Below are 20,006 nucleotides of genomic sequence, written 5' to 3'. Positions count from 1 at the left end.
CAGTGCTTTGGGGATTGTTGTCAGCTGCGGGAGATGAGTAAGGCGGTGACGAAGGCTACCTGCCCGGCTAAGGAATCTACCACACAGATCAACACTGTCAAGCCTACTCACCAACACCAGAACGATCACACACAAAACGGATGAGCACACGTGTGTATCATGTATAATATACACAGAACTGATTCTTTATGATTTTCACAAAAGCCTGGATGAACACACTTATCAATAGCAACTAACAGCTAGCAGCTAACAGCTAGCTCTAGCAGCTAACAGCTAGCTCTAGCAGCTAACAGCTAGCTCTAGCAGCTAACCAGGCAAGCAAGCTACTCACTGGCAAGAACAAGACAGGGTAGGTGAAGTAAAACAATGTCTGACTTGAAAATGTATCTTGGTGTTACGTAAGGGCCCTGTTCATGTTGTACAGACATATTAATTGCTTTGTGTGTCTGTTAAGAGCCACAAAATTCACTCTAAAACTTGCCCCGTTAACTGCCGTTTTAGCTCAGTGGAAGCTTGTACACATAGCTTCAGCTACTCAGTGTAGCCTGCACTGATTCAGGTCGGGGTTTCTTCAATCGAAAGTACTCGCATATTTATAGCGATCAAGATTAACATAAAAATTGGCCGTAATTCTCCTTTAAATTATTGCTTAACTAAATTGCAATGTATTATATTAATTTTGCACTATTCAGTATTTTTTTAATATGTAATCTATGTGTCTTCTCAGGCAGCAGCTGTTGAGCGTCTTGAAGAAAGTAAGAACAAAATCGAAGGTCTCCTGGACTGGATATCCAACATAGGGAATGAAAACGAGAGGCGTCTGGATCAAACTGACCATATAAGTAAAGAAAATGGAAACTTGCCTAAAGAAACCTCAGCCACGGGACTGATAGGAGAGGATGACGATGCCAATGGAAACGCTTTACAGACCACTGAAAAGGATTTTGGCACAGAGACCAGCGGCAAGAATGACTGCTCCTTGGACCTGGATAAGCAGTATGACAGGGTCAAGGTACAATTGGTTTGTTGGAAAAATGTAAAAGTGTGTTCCTCAGCAGTGTATACTTACATGTGGGAGTGTTTACAGGCACAGACTTTGTTTCTCAACTGTGCACAAGTTAATTAAGATCCCAGGGCGTTACTTGAGGCAGATCATCACGCTTATGCATCTAAAGTTGAAAGACACAAGTAGCAAAGACATTTTCAAAGTTCAATGTCAAATCAATTTCTAAGCATGGTCAAATGAGTAAAATGCCAACAATTATAAAAGCTCCAAAATTTAATTTGATTAGATAATTAAAGAGTTAACTACATCTTTTTATCTGAGAATAGGTTGTAATTAGAATATGATTTGCCATTGGAACACATAAAGGTGATGAGATGGGTGAAAATATTCTAACCTTTTAGTTTAATAGTATTTAGCAGATTTGAAATTAGAGTTGAATAGAAACAGATGAAGCCAACAAAGCCCAAATGAAAAAAAAATATGAGCATAAATCACGTTATAATGTTTAACAAATTTAAATAAAGATATAATTGCAGCTATATGTATTGGTATGGTGTCCTCAAGGCTCTATTGTTCCAACAGGCCCGTCATCAGGAGATTCTGTCTCAGCAGCAGGATCTGATCGTGGCCACCCAGTCAGCTCAGGCTCTACTCGACAAGCAGGCCGACGTGCTGTCTCCCAAGGAGAAGGAGAAGGAGAAGCTGCAGAAGAACATCCAGGAGCTGAAGGGGCGCTACGAGGCCTCACTGACACAGGCTGAACAGCAGATGAAGCAGGTGCATTGTGTCCAGGAAGAGCTGAAGAAATTCCAGGGTGACTGTGAGGAGTTTGAGGGCTGGTTAGACCAGGCAGAGGGAGAGATAGATGAGCTGGGCGCTCCTGCAAGCTCCCTCAATATCCTCAGCGATAAACACCAGCGACAGAAAAGCTTCTCAGAAGATGTGATTTCCCACAAAGGGGACCTTCGCTTCATCACCATGTCAGGACAGAAAGTGCTGGACGTGGCTAACGCCTGTGGACTGGCTGACTCTGCAGCTAAGAATGCTCTGCTGGACGTGGATACTTCAGGAACCTGTTCTGCTGTCAAGGACAAGTTGGCTTCAGCAGCCAGCAGATACAAAACACTACATTCACAGGTACTAAGTCTGCAGTTGTTTAAATGGATTTTGAGAGCTTGCAATGACTTATTCGTGCCACTAAGTGGGAGCATTTGTCTTAATTTAAAACTACGGCTTAATCCTATCTTCTGTAAGCACTGTGAAAAGGTCAGATGGAAAACTGCTACTTTCTCTGACACACATCGAACATTGTTCATTGTTATCTTCATGTTTTGAGCCTGTGTACCTAATTATGTGTTTCCTTAATATCTTATACATACAGTATAATTTAATTTCCCTTGTTTCAGTGCAATCAGCTTGGCAACAACCTGAAAGATGTGGTTGATAAATACAAGAAATATGACGACTCGAGCACTGGTCTTTTGAAGTGGCTGAACAACTCAGAGGAGGAAGCAAGAAAGCAGCAATCAGAGGCTATAGCAGCTGACCCACAAACACTACAGAAACAGCTGGAGGAGACCAAGGCAAGAAAAAGTGCAAGCCAGGGCTGTAAGGCTTTGGCCTCGTCTTGGTATTGAATCCAAAGCTCAGCTTTATCTCAGATTGTGGTCTTTTTTTAACTTGTTATACATTTCTTTCATATTTCTGTGAGCCCTCTCTAATTTCTGAGGCTAACACAAGGGTCATATGAAAAAAAGAATTTTGATCTTTCCTCCCATGTAATTTTATTTGGGTGAATTGGAATATTTACAGTTATGTTACAGATGTATCCTGAGGGGCATTACTGTGCAGCAGTCGCATTGCAAACTTGTATCAAATCTAAGTGACCTTTAATGGTTATGAATAATCCAAGTAAAGAAATAAAGAATTGCTTTGTTAAGAAGTAACATGTGCAGATCTTGGAGCATACCATATACAGTGTTTCCACTGACTTTAGTGCAACATAGTTATTTTTAGCTCTGTGTTCAAATTCAAACCCACATGTGAATAGTTATCTCTATTCAAAGTCTACATACTCCTACAGGAGAATGAGACACGATGCAATCTCTGTCAAAGCTTTTGGCAGCAGTTAGCTTGACCATTTCTGTAGGGAGGTAGTGGCTTACAGCATAGATATGCCCAGATAAGAGGCGCCTGTGGGCCAACCAAGGAACACTGTACTTTTAGCTTTGGTTACAAATCACTGCAAAGAATCCTAAGCCTTTCTGTAGTTGTAACAGTCGAAGCAGACAGGTACATCCAACCATATCTGTGGAATGACTCAATATTTATTATCCAGATGTTCTTGAAATTCATTACTTTTTATCTTTAATCCACCACATGGGTTAAATGCATAATCTTTACAGTATAAAAGCAGACAGAGGACATTTATTTTATGAGGTTACAGTTTTATTTTCTCTGACCCCCTGTTACTTATTGATCCACAGGCCCTGCAAGGTCAGATGACAGGACATCAGACTGCTATTGATACACTACGCAAAGTAGCTGAGTCTTTGATAACATCTGAAGGAGACCTGCTGAGCAACTCGGACGATATCCAGGAGACAGTAGGTGAGGAGAAAATCGAAGTAGGGATCCAAGTTTTGCACCCTCTACAGAATATACTTTATGTGGATTTAGATGATTGTATGTGTCATCATTGACACTTAAATTATGGAATTAGGATTTCAGTCTTTAAATGTGCAAATTGAAAGATGCCAGATATTGAAATGACTCTAAAATGATTGAGAAAGGTTTGAACTAAAGTCTTTCAAAGTACAGCTTAAAGTTCATACATCTCGTAGCCCTGCAAAATGTTGCTACTTGTTACTGGTAAGTAGGTAGGTTGTTAATCAAGCAGGCAGTCCAAAAAATGTCACAATACATCCACCATCGTTTTCTAAAATGTACAAAAGTTATGAGTTTGAAATAGGGCTCTTGGAGTGTCTCATTTGTATTCCTTCTCTCCAATCATTAGGTTCTTGGCATACACTTAAAAATGCTTTTACTCTACCAATATCTTAGTGAATGTTATCCCTTGCTACACTTAAGGCCTTAATAAATTCATATATTCCAAATATGTTTCTGCTTGGGTTTGAAATGTTTATCTCACAATGTGTCCCTAACAATGAGAAACTGTTTAGTTTTAAACATAACCTGATTGGTTTACCTGCATTGTAGATGACATAGTTGAACGCTACGACAACCTGTCCAAGTCTGTGAGTGATCGAAATGAGAAACTGCAGATCACCCTGACTCGCTCCATGAGTGTGCAGGACGGTTTGGATGAGATGATGGGATGGATGGAGGGAGTGGAGGCCAGTGTAAAAGAGAAAGGACAAATCCCCCTGGACTCTGCATCCATTGGAGATATCCTCAGCAAAGAAGTAGTATGTATTCTTGTCATCATATCAGAAGTCCAATAACTAGATACTGTATTGAGTTTGTAGTTACTGTATTTTTTTTTTCTTCTTTTTTCCAGCTATATTACTTTTTCTAACCATTAAAACTGTTCCATTCTGTATTTTTTAAGGCATTAGAGCAGGACATAGCAAGTCGCCAGAGCAGCATCTCAACCATGAAAGCCAAGGTGAAGAAGTTTGTGGAGACTGCAGATCCCTCTGCTGCTGCACTTCTGCAATCTAAGATGGATGCTCTCTCCCAGCGTTTCTCTAATGCCTGTGACAAGCATAAGCAAAAGGTTTCCCAGCTGGAGCAGCTGAAAGAAAAGGTGGAACAGTTTGAGAAGGTCGCAGATAAAGTTCAGCAGTTTGTTGTGAAACGTTCACAAGATCTACACGACACAGACGGGCCTGGAAAAACCTTCAATGAACTTTCTCAGCTAATGCTGGTAACTATACTGTTCATGACCATAAATGGATAACGTTTTTGCACACTTTCAGTATTTCATCAAGAAATTATTTAATACAGCAAAGAATGACATCTATAATTTTACTGTAGAACACCAAAGCTGAGATGGCTGAACATGCCAGTGATTTGGAGAAGCTGCTGACTCTGTCCATGGAGCTGTCTGAAATAAGCCCCGATGGAAACAAAGTCCAGATCCAGAGCAAGATGGACGATCTCTCAAATATTTTCAGCACCTTCAAAGACACTGTCAAAGAAAAGTAAGATGGGGACAGGGGAGGGGGAAAAAGGTCTTTGTCTGTACAGTTTTAACAAAACTAACATCTTTTCATAATGTTAGTATAATGTACAGATGCATGCGTGATATGACTGATTATTGTTTATTACAGGGAAGAGGAGGTATCATCCTGTCAGGACCAGCTGGGAGAGTTCAGATCTGCAGCTAGCGCCCTCACCAAGTGGCTGGAGCAGACAAATGAGAAAGTACCTGCGGTCCAGCTAAGCAGCAGTGTGAAGAGTCTAGAAGAGGACCTGCAGATAGTCACTGTGAGTCAGGAGATAAATACAAAGTCTACTATACTGTAGAGACAAGAGTTATTCCTGTATAGGTTTTGTCTGACTGAACTTTCAGTGCTGGAACAGAAGCAATTTATGTATCACTTTCTATCTGGCACAGTATAGGAGTGTGTTTTGCAATATATATGTTAAGTGTGTTTTAATAGATTATAGTCCTGTCCTCCCTGTACTCCCCACCATCCTAACATGCTTTCTCTGCCAACTAATCGGTCAGATGGATGGTATGTGTTTACACAGGATAGATCTGTGAGTGAAACACTATGTTGTCCAGAAGAGAGACTATTTGCTTCACAAGATGTTACAGAAAAGATCACAAAAGTAGATCCTGAAATAGCACAACAAATAAAAACCCACAGAGGCAAAATCATCTATTTTTTCCATGTTTATCCCGTTTCTCACTTGCATTTTCAGACATCAGCCTTTGATTTTATGTGACATGATAACATGTATCTGTCTGATTAATCAGGGCTTGTTAGATGAGTGGACATCCAAAGACCCTGCTGTCCAAGACCTGAACAGTAAAGGGTCAGCGCTATGCAGCCTCATGACTTTCCTCACATCTCCCGCCAAGACCAAGGCCCCTAACAAGTCAGGTAATCGTCAGCACACTTAACCTCACATGTTTGAATCAATCAGTGGATGGGAAGCATGGTGTTTGGGTGAACTTCTGAGTAATGTATACTCCCTAACCATTAGAAACCATGGGAAGATCTTGTGCCAACAATCCTAGATAGTCTGCCTGCTCTTTACACAAGCTTTGTCTTATGTCTTTGCATCAGCTCTTACTAATGGTGGCGGTCCAGCAAGCCATTCCTACCTAACCAATAAAGGTAATTAAGTGTGTAGAGTATGTGGATGCTGTCTGTAAACACATTGTTTGTGGTGTGCTGTGTAGGTATAATGGCTGGTTTTCAAAACACTGCTATGGCTGTGGGGGATCTATGCCAAACAAATAGCAACTTTTGAAGATCATTGTAACAGTATGTTTAGATTATGAGTAATAAAGTTAAAGGAACATTAACTTTGCTTTTTTAATGTCCCAATTGAGCAATTAAGCCTCAGCCAAACTCCATAGGGAGTGAGTGATTCCACCATTTTTCTTCCAATCATATCAGTTTAGTTTATCAGTTGATAGCAAGTTAATCAACATTTAAAGGCCCAAACATTCATTTACACACAGAGGGAGGACAATTGATAAGATAATAGCTACATTCATTGGTACTCATGTATGAACATGTTTATGACTCTCTTACTGTTTTCTGTGAGGTTTGTTGTCAAGCCAGAATACATAGCAATAAAATCTAAACAAAAGGAAAAAAGCCTTTATGCACATCATACTGACACACACATTATTAATTTCACATACTTTTTCATTTATTTTATTATATTTGCATTTTTGTGGATTTTATTATTATTTAAACTGCAGATTCATCCAAATTAGGCATTATAATGTTTAAGTCAAACATGCGTACAAAATCAGACTAACTGTGCATGATTCGTATGACTTGTATTTGTAAATGCACAAGTTCTCTTAAATCACTTGAATGTGCCACTCCAGAACAAACCTGTTCGTATTAGTTGTTCTTGCATGGGGCCCAATTTTGAACTTAATTATTAATCATTTACTGGGATAAGAGCCACGGATTTCCACAAATGCTTCAATTCCATTTGCTGTGAGTTGGTATTACTTACTTCACTCATATTCTGAACATACTGTTCCATAAGGCTACTATATTAATGGTGTCTAATTGTTATCATAACCTCATGATGATGACACTTTGTCTATGAACTCCTGGTAAGGAAACTTGATAGAATTCTTTTTGACATCCACAGAGCTGATGTTGATTCAGCAGAACATGTCATTCGTCAAAGAGGGCTACGCAAGCCTTGGGGAAACGCTGGAGAGTCGGGCAGCAGAGCTGAGTAGTTTGGTGCAGGAACTGAAAGAAGCCCAGAAGGGGACAGACAACATGATGACATGGCTGAAGGACATGAAAAAGACTGCAGCATCTTGGAACAAAGAAGCTACAGAGAAAGATTCAGTGAAAACACAGCTTGAACAGCAGAAGGTACTTGTTGTCGCTCAGCAAATGGTTTAATTATTTTCTAAAACTGCACACAGTCCTCACTGTTTTAAATGAGATCACAGGCTTCAAGCAGTTATAATTTTTTTATTATCTCAGGCATTTGAGGATGACATGAAGCAAAAACAGGAGCAGCTCCAGAAGCTAAGAGAGACGCTTCTCAACTTGATTAAGACTCATCCGAACTCCCCTGAGGCAGCAAAATGGAAGCATATGCTGGCAGATATAGGTATGCACCAAGGTGTTGTCTCCAGATGGCCCTAGGTAATTTATGTCACTGAAACGGTCAGAGGTATGTTGGATCCCACTGATCTCATTACAGAACTGGTATTTGAGTAAAGGCAGTAGTATTCATCTAGTCACATGCATACAGAAAGTGTCTCACTATCTGCTCTCTGCCACAGCAGTTAACTTAACACATTCGTAGTGCCAAGTCCTGCGCAGTGGGAGTTTTGCTACAAGAACAGTGGATAGAAAGGTGATGTTATGCTGACTAATGCACACTGGTGTGAATGTTCTGCCCTCCTGCTCAGATGCTGCTTGGGCAGATATCAGCGGCTCGGTAGAGGAGAGGAAGCAGCACCTGGAGCAATCCAACAAGAACTTGGACATCTTCCAAACAACAGAGCTGCAGCTTGGTCAGTGGCTTTCAGAGAAAGAGCTGATGATGAGTGTCCTCGGACCCCTCTCGATAGACCCGAACATGCTTAAAATGCAGAAGCAACAAGTTCAGGTAAGCATGGTGCAGGTTGTTGGGAATAACTTGGTACCTGAGTTGCAACCAAAAAAGAGCTAAAGTATTAGTCCTCTGAGAGGCCCGAGTTGGACCCGGTTAGCTGGTTAAGTCCTTTGGAAGGTCCAGTTTGGAACTGGTTAAGTATTCTGATAAGCCAGGTTTGGACCCTGAGTTGCAACAGATAAACAGTATAAGTCCTATGGAAGGCCCGGGTTGGACTCCGTTAACTTGTTCTTATACTGCACAGTAAATTTTATCCTCCTGTTGTATCTGTTTTGAATGTTTTAATCAATTTTAACGGCACTTTAATTTGTTACATAAAGCACTTTGAATTGCCCCGTTGCTGAAATGTGCTATACAAATAAAGGTTCCTTGCCTAACTTGAGGCTTGTGCATCTTTAAAGAACTAGAATGTTATGTGGCTTTCTGAAGGAAAACTTATCTTGACTTATTTTTCCCATCCAGATCCTCCAGAACGAATTTAAGAGCCGAAAACCTCAATATGAGCAACTGGAGGAAGCTGCCTCTGCCATCCTGAGCTCCTCATGCAACCAGGACCCCTCAAGTGGGAAGCTAGTGAGGGAGCGGCTCGCTGGTGTCACCCAGAAGTGGCAAGGTCTCACAGGAAAGTTGGACCAGCGAGATAGCCTCATCGATCAGGCCGTGGTAAAGACGGGGCAGTTTCAGAATTTACTGAAGAGTGTCAGTCAGACTGCCACTCAGCTGGAGAATCAACTCACAAACCATCAGGGCCACAGCACCCAGCCCGAAGCTGTGAAGAAGCAGTTGGAGGATGTCCATAACATCTCAGCACAGCTGAGAGACGAGAGGAAGAAGCTGAAGGAGGCTGAGGCCATCAACGCAGAGCTTATAGCAATGGTGACTGAGGACTATCTCAAAGCAGACTTGGTCAGGCAGCTGGAAAGTGTCAGCAAGCCTTTCAAACTGCTGGAAGAGAAAGCAGGTCTGCCTTTTAACCTAACCCAATAATATAATGTTGTAATGTTTGGAAAGAAAGAAACATTCTATTTGTGTTTGTTCTCACTAAAATATATTTATTCTATGACAACAACTTCCCAACAGGCTTTTTTAGTAATTGTAGTAATCGCGCTTGTAAAGACAAAATCTGTCTTTTTGTCAACTGTTTTTACTATTAATTTTATATTTGGCTTGCATTGTTTGCCTTGACAGCCCACTAAAGTAGCAACAATATTCCTAGCTACTTTTTCATTCCAGTTTTTGCACAAGAGGTGTTGCAGCATTTAACTCACTAATTGCCACATTTCTCTTTTGCAGCAAAGCGGATCGAGCAGCTTAATTCAACCTTTGCCAGCTCTCAGCAGTTCCATCAAACCTCTAAAGACTTCCAGTCATGGCTGGGTGAGAAGCTCCAGGAACAGTCTAAGCCCCAACCCATCTCTGCCAAAGCGGACATCCTGCAACAAACCCTTGAGGAGCACAGTAAACTCCAAAAGGCTCTCAGTGAACATGAGAAAGCTTATAACACAATCACTGGTGAAGGGGAGATGCTTCTGCGCAACACTGACGGTGCAGAAAAGTTGGCACTACAAGGGCAGCTGACTACGCTCTCTTCCAACTGGGAGGAGGTGAAGAAGAGCTATGTGGAGCAAGCTGACAAACTTCAGACTGCTTTGCAAAAATCTATGAAGTATCATGAGCACGCAGAGAAGCTCAGCTCTTGGATCCAAGAGTGTGAAGCTAGCGAGGGCCGAGTTAAACTCACTGTTGATCCGATCGCTGTAGAGAGCTCAATTTCTCAGGTTAAAGCTCTCCAGAAGGATGTCGACAAGCACAGAGGGATGTTGGAGCAGCTCAACACGGCTGCAGATGGCCTTCTTGAGGTGGCCAACACAGACACTGAAGCTATCAAAGAGGAGAAAGCTAGCATTGGCAGAAGAGTGGACAATATAGTAGAAAGTCTGCAGAGCAAAAGAGAGTCTCTGGAGAAAGTTTCACACACAGTTAAGGAATTTAATGATGCCTATAAAGAGGCAAAGGGTCAGCTTGAGGGGGCTAAGAAGCAGGTGGATGTCTACGAGTCGCAGGGAGTGCAGGCACACAGCAACAAGAACCTGACCAACATGAAAGCCCAGCAGAAGAGTTTAGAGGGAGTGCAGAACCAAGTAGAGCATCTGAAGACCTTGGCCAAGGAGCTTGTGGTTGATGTCCCTGATGCTGATGGAGTGACAGACCTCTTACTGCAGGCTGACAGTGTGGAAAAAGACTACAGCACCCTTAACAAGAAACTAGAGGAGACGTGCCAATTCATGGAGGGTAAACTGCAGGGTATTGGGCAGTTCCAAAACCGTATCCGTGAGATGTTTACCTGTTTCACAGACCTGGATGATGAACTGGACAGCATGGCTCCTGTGGATCTTGACTTGGGCACTCTTAAAGAACAGAAGGACAATATTCAGAGCTTTGTGGCTAAGTTGCAAGAGCTTATGGCCAACACTGCCAATGCTGGAGACAGCTGTAAGAAGATGCTAGAGACTGAGACCTCACCCGACCTATTAGGCCTGAAGAGGGATCTGGATGCTCTTAGTAAGCAGTGTGGAAAACTGTTGGACAGGGCTAAAGGCAGAGAGCTGCAGGTGCAGAGAACTCTCACCAAACTGGAGGAGTTGTATGGTAAACTCCAACAAGTGGACGATAAACTTTGCAGTGCTGTGGGCAAGGAGGCGTCACAGGAGGCAGTCGGCATGGAGACCGATGTCATCAACCAACAGCTGGAGGCCTTTAAGGTATGGTATCCTCAACATTTATTTTGTTATTTAAGCCTTAACATGGAATTTCATTGAATTTAATTGGTTAAATAATGGTAAGAGATTGTGTTGGATGATAGAATATTTGTAAAATCGTGGCCGCAGTTACCTTTGTTTTTGTCTTTTTTGCATAAACTTTATTTCCGAAATAGTATTTCGGAAATAAAGTTTATGCAAAAACAACTGCAACTAATGATTATTTTAAACCAGGGTTCTTCAATGTTTTAAGCCAAGGACCCCTTAACTAAAAGAGAGACGGAGCAGGGACCCTCACTACTAATATTGTAAAAAATTAAGTTGCATATTAAACCGGCCCTACAATAAAGTGTAGGATGGCCGAAAGCCTTTACACATACCTTTTTAGTGCATAGTATACTAAGCTATTGAAGTAATAATTGTCAGCATGATTTTATAAATCATCTTTCAATGTTAACCGTACATGTAGCATAGTGAATCCTTGTTAACTGTGGATGGATATCTTGACTTGCTTAACCATATGCCATTAAGCCTATGATCAATGGGGATTCATATTTGCTAATAATATGGTGAATTTATGTTGAGACATTTTGATTTTTGAAAAAACAAATATTAATAATAATTTGTAGCCCCCCCTGTAGTAACTCTGAGGACCCCCTGCTGAAGATCTCTGTTTTAAACAGTTGATAAATCTGCTGATTATTTACACAGTTATCTTATATATCATAAAAATGGGATGTCATCATATGTCTTGCTTTGTCCAACCTACAAAATATTCAATTTTCTATAATGACAAGACAAGGACTAGCGGCACATTTTCCAATTTAAGAAGCTTAAACCAGAGCTTTACTTAAAAATTACTCAAACGATAAATAAATTATTAAAATAATTGCTGAATTATGTTCTGTTGACTAATTGACTTTGTTTTAGCTAACATAGATGTCAAATGAATTACAGCTATGGAACATTGAATCAGAGAGTGGTTAAAATAATTTGCCGTCTTTTGGGGTTAGTAAGGATAATGGTGGAACAAATTCTTTATTAGACCCAACATAATGCACAAACTTTATTATCAACTAATGTGCTCTTACAATTTGTTCACATATAGTTAAACTGAAACTAATTTGAGAAAAGTCTTTCTTTTAAAATCAGATAATAGAAAAATGAACATGCATACATTTGATTTGGTCATTGTAATTCAGTATTTAAACGTAATATTTTCTTTCCTTTAATCCAAAGATTGTGGAGACTAAGACAAAAGTCCCTTTTGGTATTCAAACAGGCAGTTATTGACAAATGCTATTTGTATTGTTACTATGAACACAGCCTTTGTCAGCCTGTTAAATTATGAATTCATAGTATATGGATTAAACTCTGCTAAACGCTGTATTCTCACCTAGATTTCATATATATATATATTTAAAAATGTAAATGTTTTAGATGCTGTCTGTTTATCCACAAAACCTTGCAACAGGGCAGATTACCAACAGGCTTTTCACTGAACACACTTGCTATATACATGGCAATCCTCTGGGGACTGCTGGTTCATTAAGGGCATCTGGTGTTAACAAAAGAGCTGCGGCCCATATGCAGTGATGGTGTAGGAGGGATGGACCGTCACAGCCAGGTGGTCACCAGCAGGACGTCACTTGATTCAATGGTCCCAATAATGAAGCTGGGCCTGCATCCTGATCTCTTAACATTGATATTGTTGTTCTTTGACGCATGGAACTTCATAGCCTGACATTATCTTGGTCTCTAAGCTTGTTATAGCCTGGTGATAATTTGACTATGTTGACATAGACACCAATTAGTAAAGTGATGGTCCCAGTATTTACTGCTGGGCTGAGCGACGATCAAGGCCTGTGAGACACACACTTACAGTAGATTTAATAGCTGGTGCAAAGCAGCCCAAATGCCAATGAACAATAGAATCCCAGATTAATTCGATTATTGTTTTGTGTATTTTCGTACAAATGTTTGGACTAAACATGTACAGTTAATAAAGGTAATCATATATGCAGTAGAGCCTGACCGATTTTTAAGGCCGATACTGACACAAATATTTGGTTAATAAAAAAAATCGGAGATTACGATTTATTGGCCAATACATATATTTTTTATAAACAAACCCGCAACAAAACAAAAACAGATTTCCCTTACATTAGTTATGTGTAGTTATTTATGAGTTGTCACTAAAATAATTTAATAATTTGTTTTACTGTCACAACAGAACAGAGGAACATCAAAATATATTAAAGTTCTGATAAATAAAAATACAAACAAGATATGAAACTGTGTTTTGAACAAAAACACAATAACTAAAAAAATCTGTGTTGCCAACTTTGACTTTGTAGAGCGCCCTCTGGTGGCCAAAACTCATGACATGGTTATCAGTCCATTTTTCTTTTTCTTTTTTTATATTAATTCATCAGAATTTTTTGTCATTATAAATGTTTTGATGAATGAATTTTTAAACAAACAAAAAAACGGACAGTCAACCATGTTATGAGTGTTGCCGTTTCAGTTTGTCCACCAGAAGCATTTTTTAAATTTATTTTTTATTGTGTTTTTGTTCAAAGGACTTTTTCTTTTTCTTTTTTTTTAATCGGGCATTATAAATGCCAATATGATAGTTTGGGAAATGCCTAATATCGACCGATATTATCGGTCGGACTCTAATATGCAGTACTACAAGCACACCACACAGCTTCCTTATTGCCATAATGGTCTGTTTTCAGTTCCTTTGACTCTCCATATTGTCTATAAATGGCGACATTTGTTGTTATCAGTGAGGGATAAAACAAGGCGCCATTAGCAAGATTTACAGACAGATGCAAAATAATTTGAAAGCCTAAAAAATTCCTGTGGAGTTTTCCAAAAGAGGATTAACCTATATTTAGAGGTGAAATTATGACACACTTCTTCATTGATAGTATTAGATAGTATTACTATAAAACAATGTAAACAGCCGAGTTAGGCAAATGACACAGATCTGTCCTAAGATATAGGTCAAGGGATTTTATTTTATTTTTTTAATTACAGGGCGGGGGGGGGTGCTGCATTTACGCAGGAAGGTTACATCCAAGAGATACATGGATTGAAATATCATGGAGGTAGCGGGGGTGTCAGCTTGTTGGGGGGTTTAAACGCCTTTCAGGGAAAACGATTAAAAAGAAGTGATTGATTCAAATTGTTGCTCAGCAGCGTTGTCATGGTGCATGTTTTACCCCCTCTTTGTCCTGTCATCAGTCTGGGTTGAGAGGGCATATACGGCCCTTAGCTGCTTGTGGGAAAAACCCTTTGGACTCATTCGTACCAATACATCAGGAGGAGAATTGCCAAAGCCAAGCAGTATCAAGACTTGATTTGTTTCTTTATTCAGTTGCAGCTTGAAAACACTAGATGATTGTGTCATATTTTGATTCATGTTCAGTTGATCATGCTCTTGTTTCTGTAGGAAAGTAGGCTTTATTGGCAGTTGTTGAGAAAGAAATAAACAGAGAAAGACAGCGCTTGGATTCGTCTCTTTTAATGTGCTCTTACCATTTTAGGTCAAGTTTTGAAAGAGACATGCCTGACTTCATGTGTTTACTCTGGTTTTTCACTTGAGATTTGCTCTAGCTCGGCTGAGGTAGTCCTGGTGTATGTATATCTTTTATGTGTACCTTAAAGGGCAGCTCTAGTGACTCAACACCACTGGGGGTTGACGTGTGTGTCTTTTCTCTCAGACATTACATCAGTGTCTCTTACAAATTCGGGAAGGAGTTTCAGCCATCTGAATCCAGCTAACCCGGTCCATTGAAGTTAATGAGGGCAAAAAGTGTCATTGCGACCACGTAGTGTCGCTGACTCACTGCCATATAACAATGATACACTCTTCTTAAAGTGAAACATGAAACCTCTGTGGGATAGTTGCTGTACAGGTACCATTGTACACGTTTCTTTGCTGTCAGAGAAAGATTATGTTTTTCCACGGTTGTTGCTTCTATTACAAGTTTATATTTGCGGATTTTCGTAGCAAAATGAATATCTTTTGGTCAGACAAAATAAGCTATTAACTGATTAATAAAGGAAATAATTAGCACATTTAATTGATAATGGACATTTTTGTATTTAACCATTCATGCAAACAAGTCACTTAACAAGTCAGTTAATAATCCAAGAAGCTCTCTTCCTGGAGTTGTACTTCATTGTATTGCAAAGTAAGAGTTACAGCTTAATACAAATAAAAAGAACAAATGCAAAAGATCTGATTTAAAAGATAATATTAATTATCACTGGTGGAATTTGATTATGCTTAGATCTCTTTTCCATAGAAAGCACTTTGATCCCTGTGTGACTCTGTTTTGGCTCTTAGCTGCCGTTGCGCTGTTGTATGCAGTGCTTCAATGAAATCCAGTGTTCACAATTTCTGTATTCCAATTTCCATATAGATACATGGGACAGGGGGGACAGGGGGACTTGCAGCAGCCAGGAAAAAGCCTGAATATTTTAAAAGTAAGCAGGTTTCAATAGCTGAACATCCTTTTTAAAATCCCACTAGATCCTAACTGCCTATTTATCTCTGCCAGCGTCCTCTTTCCATCTCCTCTCATGCATGCAGATCAAGTCAAAGAAGTTGGGATTGTTGAGCTCCTTACCGAGCCACTGTGGTGTAGACAATCCAGGAAACAAAAATAAATTCCATTCATTATCTCCCCTATTCTCCTTTCTTCTCCTAACCCGGTCACTGGACATAAAAAGTGCCTTCATGCACTTGGCAGAGCCGTCAGTGTTAAATTACCTGGGACCTGTGCCTCCCTCAGCATTCCACAGTAATTAAGAATATCTGCAGGGTCCACAGCAACCGTCCATAGAAGAAGAAGAAAACAGAGGGCAAAGAGAGGAAAAAATGGAAAAGTGTGTATCTATTTCAGAATAGTGTGATGTCATCAGAGTGGGAGCTGCCTGCTGGTCTAGGTTTCTTTTTTGTGAAGTAATAAAGCTGGTGCGTATCACTTCCCCTCTCCATTCCCTCAGTCACTCACAAGAAAAGAAAAAAAGTGAGTGATTGTGTCAGGATGCAGAAGATGGCTTAGAAGTGAAGTCATATGGGCCATGCTGACATAAGGGAGAATTAGAAGGGGGGGGGGGGGGGGGGGGGGGGGGGGGGGGCGCGGCTCTCAGCACAAATGGAGTTGTGGCAGATGTTGTCTGAATAATGAGCGGGGGCGGGGCATGAAACTCTCTGCCAGGAGGGTGTCTGTCATTGCAAGGGAGCGATGAGGGAGAAAGGGCAGGCTTTTTTGTTTATCCAGGAGTACCAGCTCTCCCCAGATCTACCCACAGCTTTTGGTAGAGCCTGCTGGATTTGCCTGTGGATATTTTCACTTTGCACTGAAGATTTTCCTTTAGCTCGCATGGATGCTGCGAGGATTTTAGGGGAAGAGAAGCACTTTGGACCAGAGGAAAAGGGATTAAGTATTGGCAACGCACAGAGAAAAGCCTAGAGGAATATTTTTGGGATAGGTGACTGTGTTGAATGACTGGATTTTCATCCCTACTACAGAATATGAAGCTGTTATACAGTCCTAGCATTTCTTTGAGATTTTTTGTATTGTTTGCCATATCTGTTTTTCTAAAGCCTTTATATTTTTTTAACTAGATCAACTTAATCCATTATATGTGCATGATTTAAAAAAAACGTTTTAAATTGTGGATTTTATTTTTAGTATTTATCTGTTAACTCTTCATTTTAAAGAGGAGAAAACTGTTGATTTTGCACAGGATTGCTCCTCACGTTGAGTAGTCAAATAGTTCTTTTTAAACTCAGCGTGCACTAAAACAAAATATACCTCGAAGGATTTCACTACATCCTTAATGTATTCTTTGTAGTGAGTATTGACAATTGTTTTAGCATGGGCAAACCGCTGAGCAGACCAGATTGCCTCAGACAAAACCCTTCCTGTGTGGGGAAGGGGGAGGATGAGGACTTGAACATTGATGACTGCTATGTGCCCCAGAGGTCCATTTATGACACTGTCCGGCTCAACGAGCAGATAGACTCGGCCTCTAAAGGCAGCCTTTCATCCGGGCACTTCACAGGCACCTTACCTTACACTCACCGCACGTTAGACCTCAGCAGCACGTGTGGAAATGGAGCTCTCTCAACTTCCAGTTCATTTGAGCTCCGAACCCGCAAACCTGTCATGCTGGACGAACGTGTCATTTTTGATAGACTTAAGCTCAATGGGCACATAATCAGGGCTACTGATACAGTGCTGCCCAAGTCACGTCTCCAGGGAGGAGAGAAGAGGGATCATCCACATCATCGTCGTTCTTGGCGGACTTTTGCCCCAACAAACATGGGCGAGTATGCAAGCCGCAGTGGGACCTTATGTTCTGGGAGTGTGGAGAGGCCGGGGTTGAGCAATGGCAGGAAAGGGCAGAGTATGACTAGCTCACTGACATCTGAAGAGGACTCAGGTCTATATAGCCCGACTGTGGAGAAGGAGCGACATGCTCATAGATCCCACAAAAGAGCAGGCCCCGGTACAAGGAGCCTCTCGTCTTCAGAGGCGATGCATATGTCCGGGGACCTGAGAACTGGGAGATCGCTCAGCTCAGGGCCGGAGGAGTTCTCTTTCTCATCTGCGAGGGACAACAGGTCTCTTTACCACAGCAGCAGCTTGGTCCAAGAGCTGAGACAAACAGAATTGGGTGTGGTAGATCTAAATGAAAAGGACACCCTCAACAATGGAGAATACAAATACTCCACAGGGAGGTTATCCTCAGGGTCAGCCTCCAGGTCTCAAAATGAAAAATTGGGATGGTTTTCCAGGACTTTACCAGACTATGATGAGCTTTCCACAGCTGAGCTGTTAGAGGATGTATCATCTCAGGACGACTGTGAGTTGGTCAGTGTGGTGGTGACACAGCCTGAGACATATGGAAACTCTGTAACTCTACCCATAGACAGCCGCCAGCAAATCGAAGCGTGTACTGTGCAACAAGGGGCATCCAAGTACAACATGGAGGAGCTGGAGGAGTTTCTGCAATCAGTGGAGGCCTGTCTGCCGAAAAGTTTACAGACGTTCCAGCATGCAGGAGAGCAGGAGATAGAGGCCTTACTGAATGCCATTGCTGCATGTCCTGAAATGGACCCTATGGGTTATTTCTCCCCACAGGTGCGCAACAACAGCCTCATCTTTCATTTCTGAGTTTTGTTCATAGCTGGTCCAGTACATGTTACATCATACGTCTTTTTGGATGAGTTTTTCCAAGTTGCTGGCTTGGTGTTTTACTTATGTCTGATTACATGATGAGTGAAATAGGTTTTGCCCACTAGTTCAGCCTGTGATTGTGCACAGCTGTGTGTTAAATGTTAAATATGCTTTACTAGAAGCTGTTGCCTGGTTAGTGTTGTTTATGTCTGCTGGATTTTTAACACCATTTCTGTGGTGATGTCGCGTCTCTGGATTTGGGAAGACTTCCTGGCATAATTTTTGACTTTTTGTCCTATTAAAACTAGATCTTTATCTTCCTATTTTATGTAGTCATGTATTATTGTTACATGTTTTATATGTTTCAGATTTACAGATGTTGGTTTGTGTAAAGCTAATTAACACACACTAATTTGAAGACTGTTGTTACAGGGAGCAACATTGTAATCAAACTCTTACTGTAAAAGAGGCATTATTCTGAATTAATTAAAACTTTAATTTGGTCTAGTTCCAAACAATGTAATAAAAAAAAAGAATGCATTGTGAAATATCTGGTCTTTACAATTCAAACAAAAATACAGTCTCTTAAATTAACCTCCAAATAAAAGTTATGACATTGTAATGTGAGCACTTGTGAAACATTTATTCTGATTTTTCTTTAGGCTTTCCAGAAAGAGGACATTGATCCGTTGCAGACTCAGCTTCAAGACATCAGCTCCCTCGGCCACAGTCTGATCCAAAACGCTGCCAAAGGTACCAGCACCAAGAAGCTTGAGGATGACCTGGAAGAAGTCAACACAAAGTGGAATACCCTCAATAAAAAGGTTTTGTTTTACAATTCCGGTCCGACTGGTTGATCTTTGCTTTTGAATATTGGTCATTATTGAAAGTATAAATAGATATTGTCAGTATAATGAGTCATCTGTTCTTACTATTTGTTATACTGTTATCCTTTGATGAGTTACTGGGTGCAGTTTGAAGTTGGCTTTAACAGGTGACATCTATATTTATCATGTGGTCTGCAGATTGCTGAGCGCTCAGCCCAGCTGCACGAAGCCCTGTTGCATTGTGGGAGGTTCCAGGATGCTTTGGAATCACTGCTCAGCTGGTTGACTGACACAGAGGAACTCGTGGCCAATCAAAAACCTCCATCTGCAGAGTTCAAAGTTGTCAAGGCACAGATACAAGAGCAGAAAGTAAGCCGGTTATCACGTGGTACAATCATATTAAAACACAGTAACTGTTAAATCTTTCCACTTCAATACGCCATTTGTTTTATTTAATTGACATCCTTTGATAAACACGAGTGTGGTTCACAAAGCTTTTAGTTTAATGGATACTTTATTTGTGCCTGTTAGATTTACTGTTTTTCACCATCAAGCAATGCACGCGGTCAGAACATGTTAAAGGCGCCTAATAACTCTCCTCCTTTGTTTGCCTTTGACAGCTCTTACAGAGACTGCTGGATGACAGAAAGCCAACAGTGGAGCTGATAAGAAAAGAGGGAGAGAAGGTTGCAGAACGGGCAGAGTCTGTGGATAAAGAGAAGCTTGCAAAAGAGATTGGATGCCTGGGGCAGAGGTGGGACACTCTGCTCAAGAAGGCTGAAAACAGGTCTGTATAAACCTTAAATGTTAAAAGTCCTTTTTAATGCAGTGCTTCAGGGGGCTTCTTAAAACTTGCTAATGAAAAGTTTTCCTAAGATATAATTTGTGTTTTTTTATATTCCTT

At 40.7% G+C, this 20,006-nt stretch overlaps 1 protein-coding gene across 28 annotated transcripts in view; it reads left to right on the top strand.

Moving 5' to 3' along the window:
* The window catches only part of dst (dystonin), a 108,458-nt gene that overhangs the window by 63,637 nt on the left and 24,815 nt on the right, over nt 1-20,006 (top strand). For 27 of the 28 annotated variants that reach the window (XM_032541436.1, XM_032541442.1, XM_032541440.1 and 24 more), the window contains 18 exons: nt 728-1,012; nt 1,589-2,143; nt 2,413-2,589; nt 3,493-3,616; nt 4,226-4,434; nt 4,578-4,895; nt 5,006-5,172; nt 5,302-5,458; nt 5,955-6,081; nt 6,268-6,318; nt 7,322-7,557; nt 7,672-7,801; nt 8,106-8,305; nt 8,774-9,272; nt 9,605-11,073; nt 18,938-19,099; nt 19,301-19,471; nt 19,723-19,889. In XM_032541436.1, coding sequence (XP_032397327.1) covers nt 728-1,012; nt 1,589-2,143; nt 2,413-2,589; nt 3,493-3,616; nt 4,226-4,434; nt 4,578-4,895; nt 5,006-5,172; nt 5,302-5,458; nt 5,955-6,081; nt 6,268-6,318; nt 7,322-7,557; nt 7,672-7,801; nt 8,106-8,305; nt 8,774-9,272; nt 9,605-11,073; nt 18,938-19,099; nt 19,301-19,471; nt 19,723-19,889 — 5,204 coding nt within the window. The remainder of the gene's footprint in view (nt 1-727; nt 1,013-1,588; nt 2,144-2,412; nt 2,590-3,492; nt 3,617-4,225; nt 4,435-4,577; nt 4,896-5,005; nt 5,173-5,301; nt 5,459-5,954; nt 6,082-6,267; nt 6,319-7,321; nt 7,558-7,671; nt 7,802-8,105; nt 8,306-8,773; nt 9,273-9,604; nt 11,074-18,937; nt 19,100-19,300; nt 19,472-19,722; nt 19,890-20,006) is intronic. The other variant, XM_032541433.1, reaches the window with a different exon arrangement.

Source organism: Etheostoma spectabile, chromosome 17 (assembly GCF_008692095.1).
Source record: "Etheostoma spectabile isolate EspeVRDwgs_2016 chromosome 17, UIUC_Espe_1.0, whole genome shotgun sequence".
NCBI classification, from domain to species: Eukaryota; Metazoa; Chordata; class Actinopteri; order Perciformes; family Percidae; genus Etheostoma; species Etheostoma spectabile.
The sequence above is the reverse complement of the archived record's forward strand: the minus strand, read 5'-3'. Positions and strand labels throughout refer to the sequence as shown.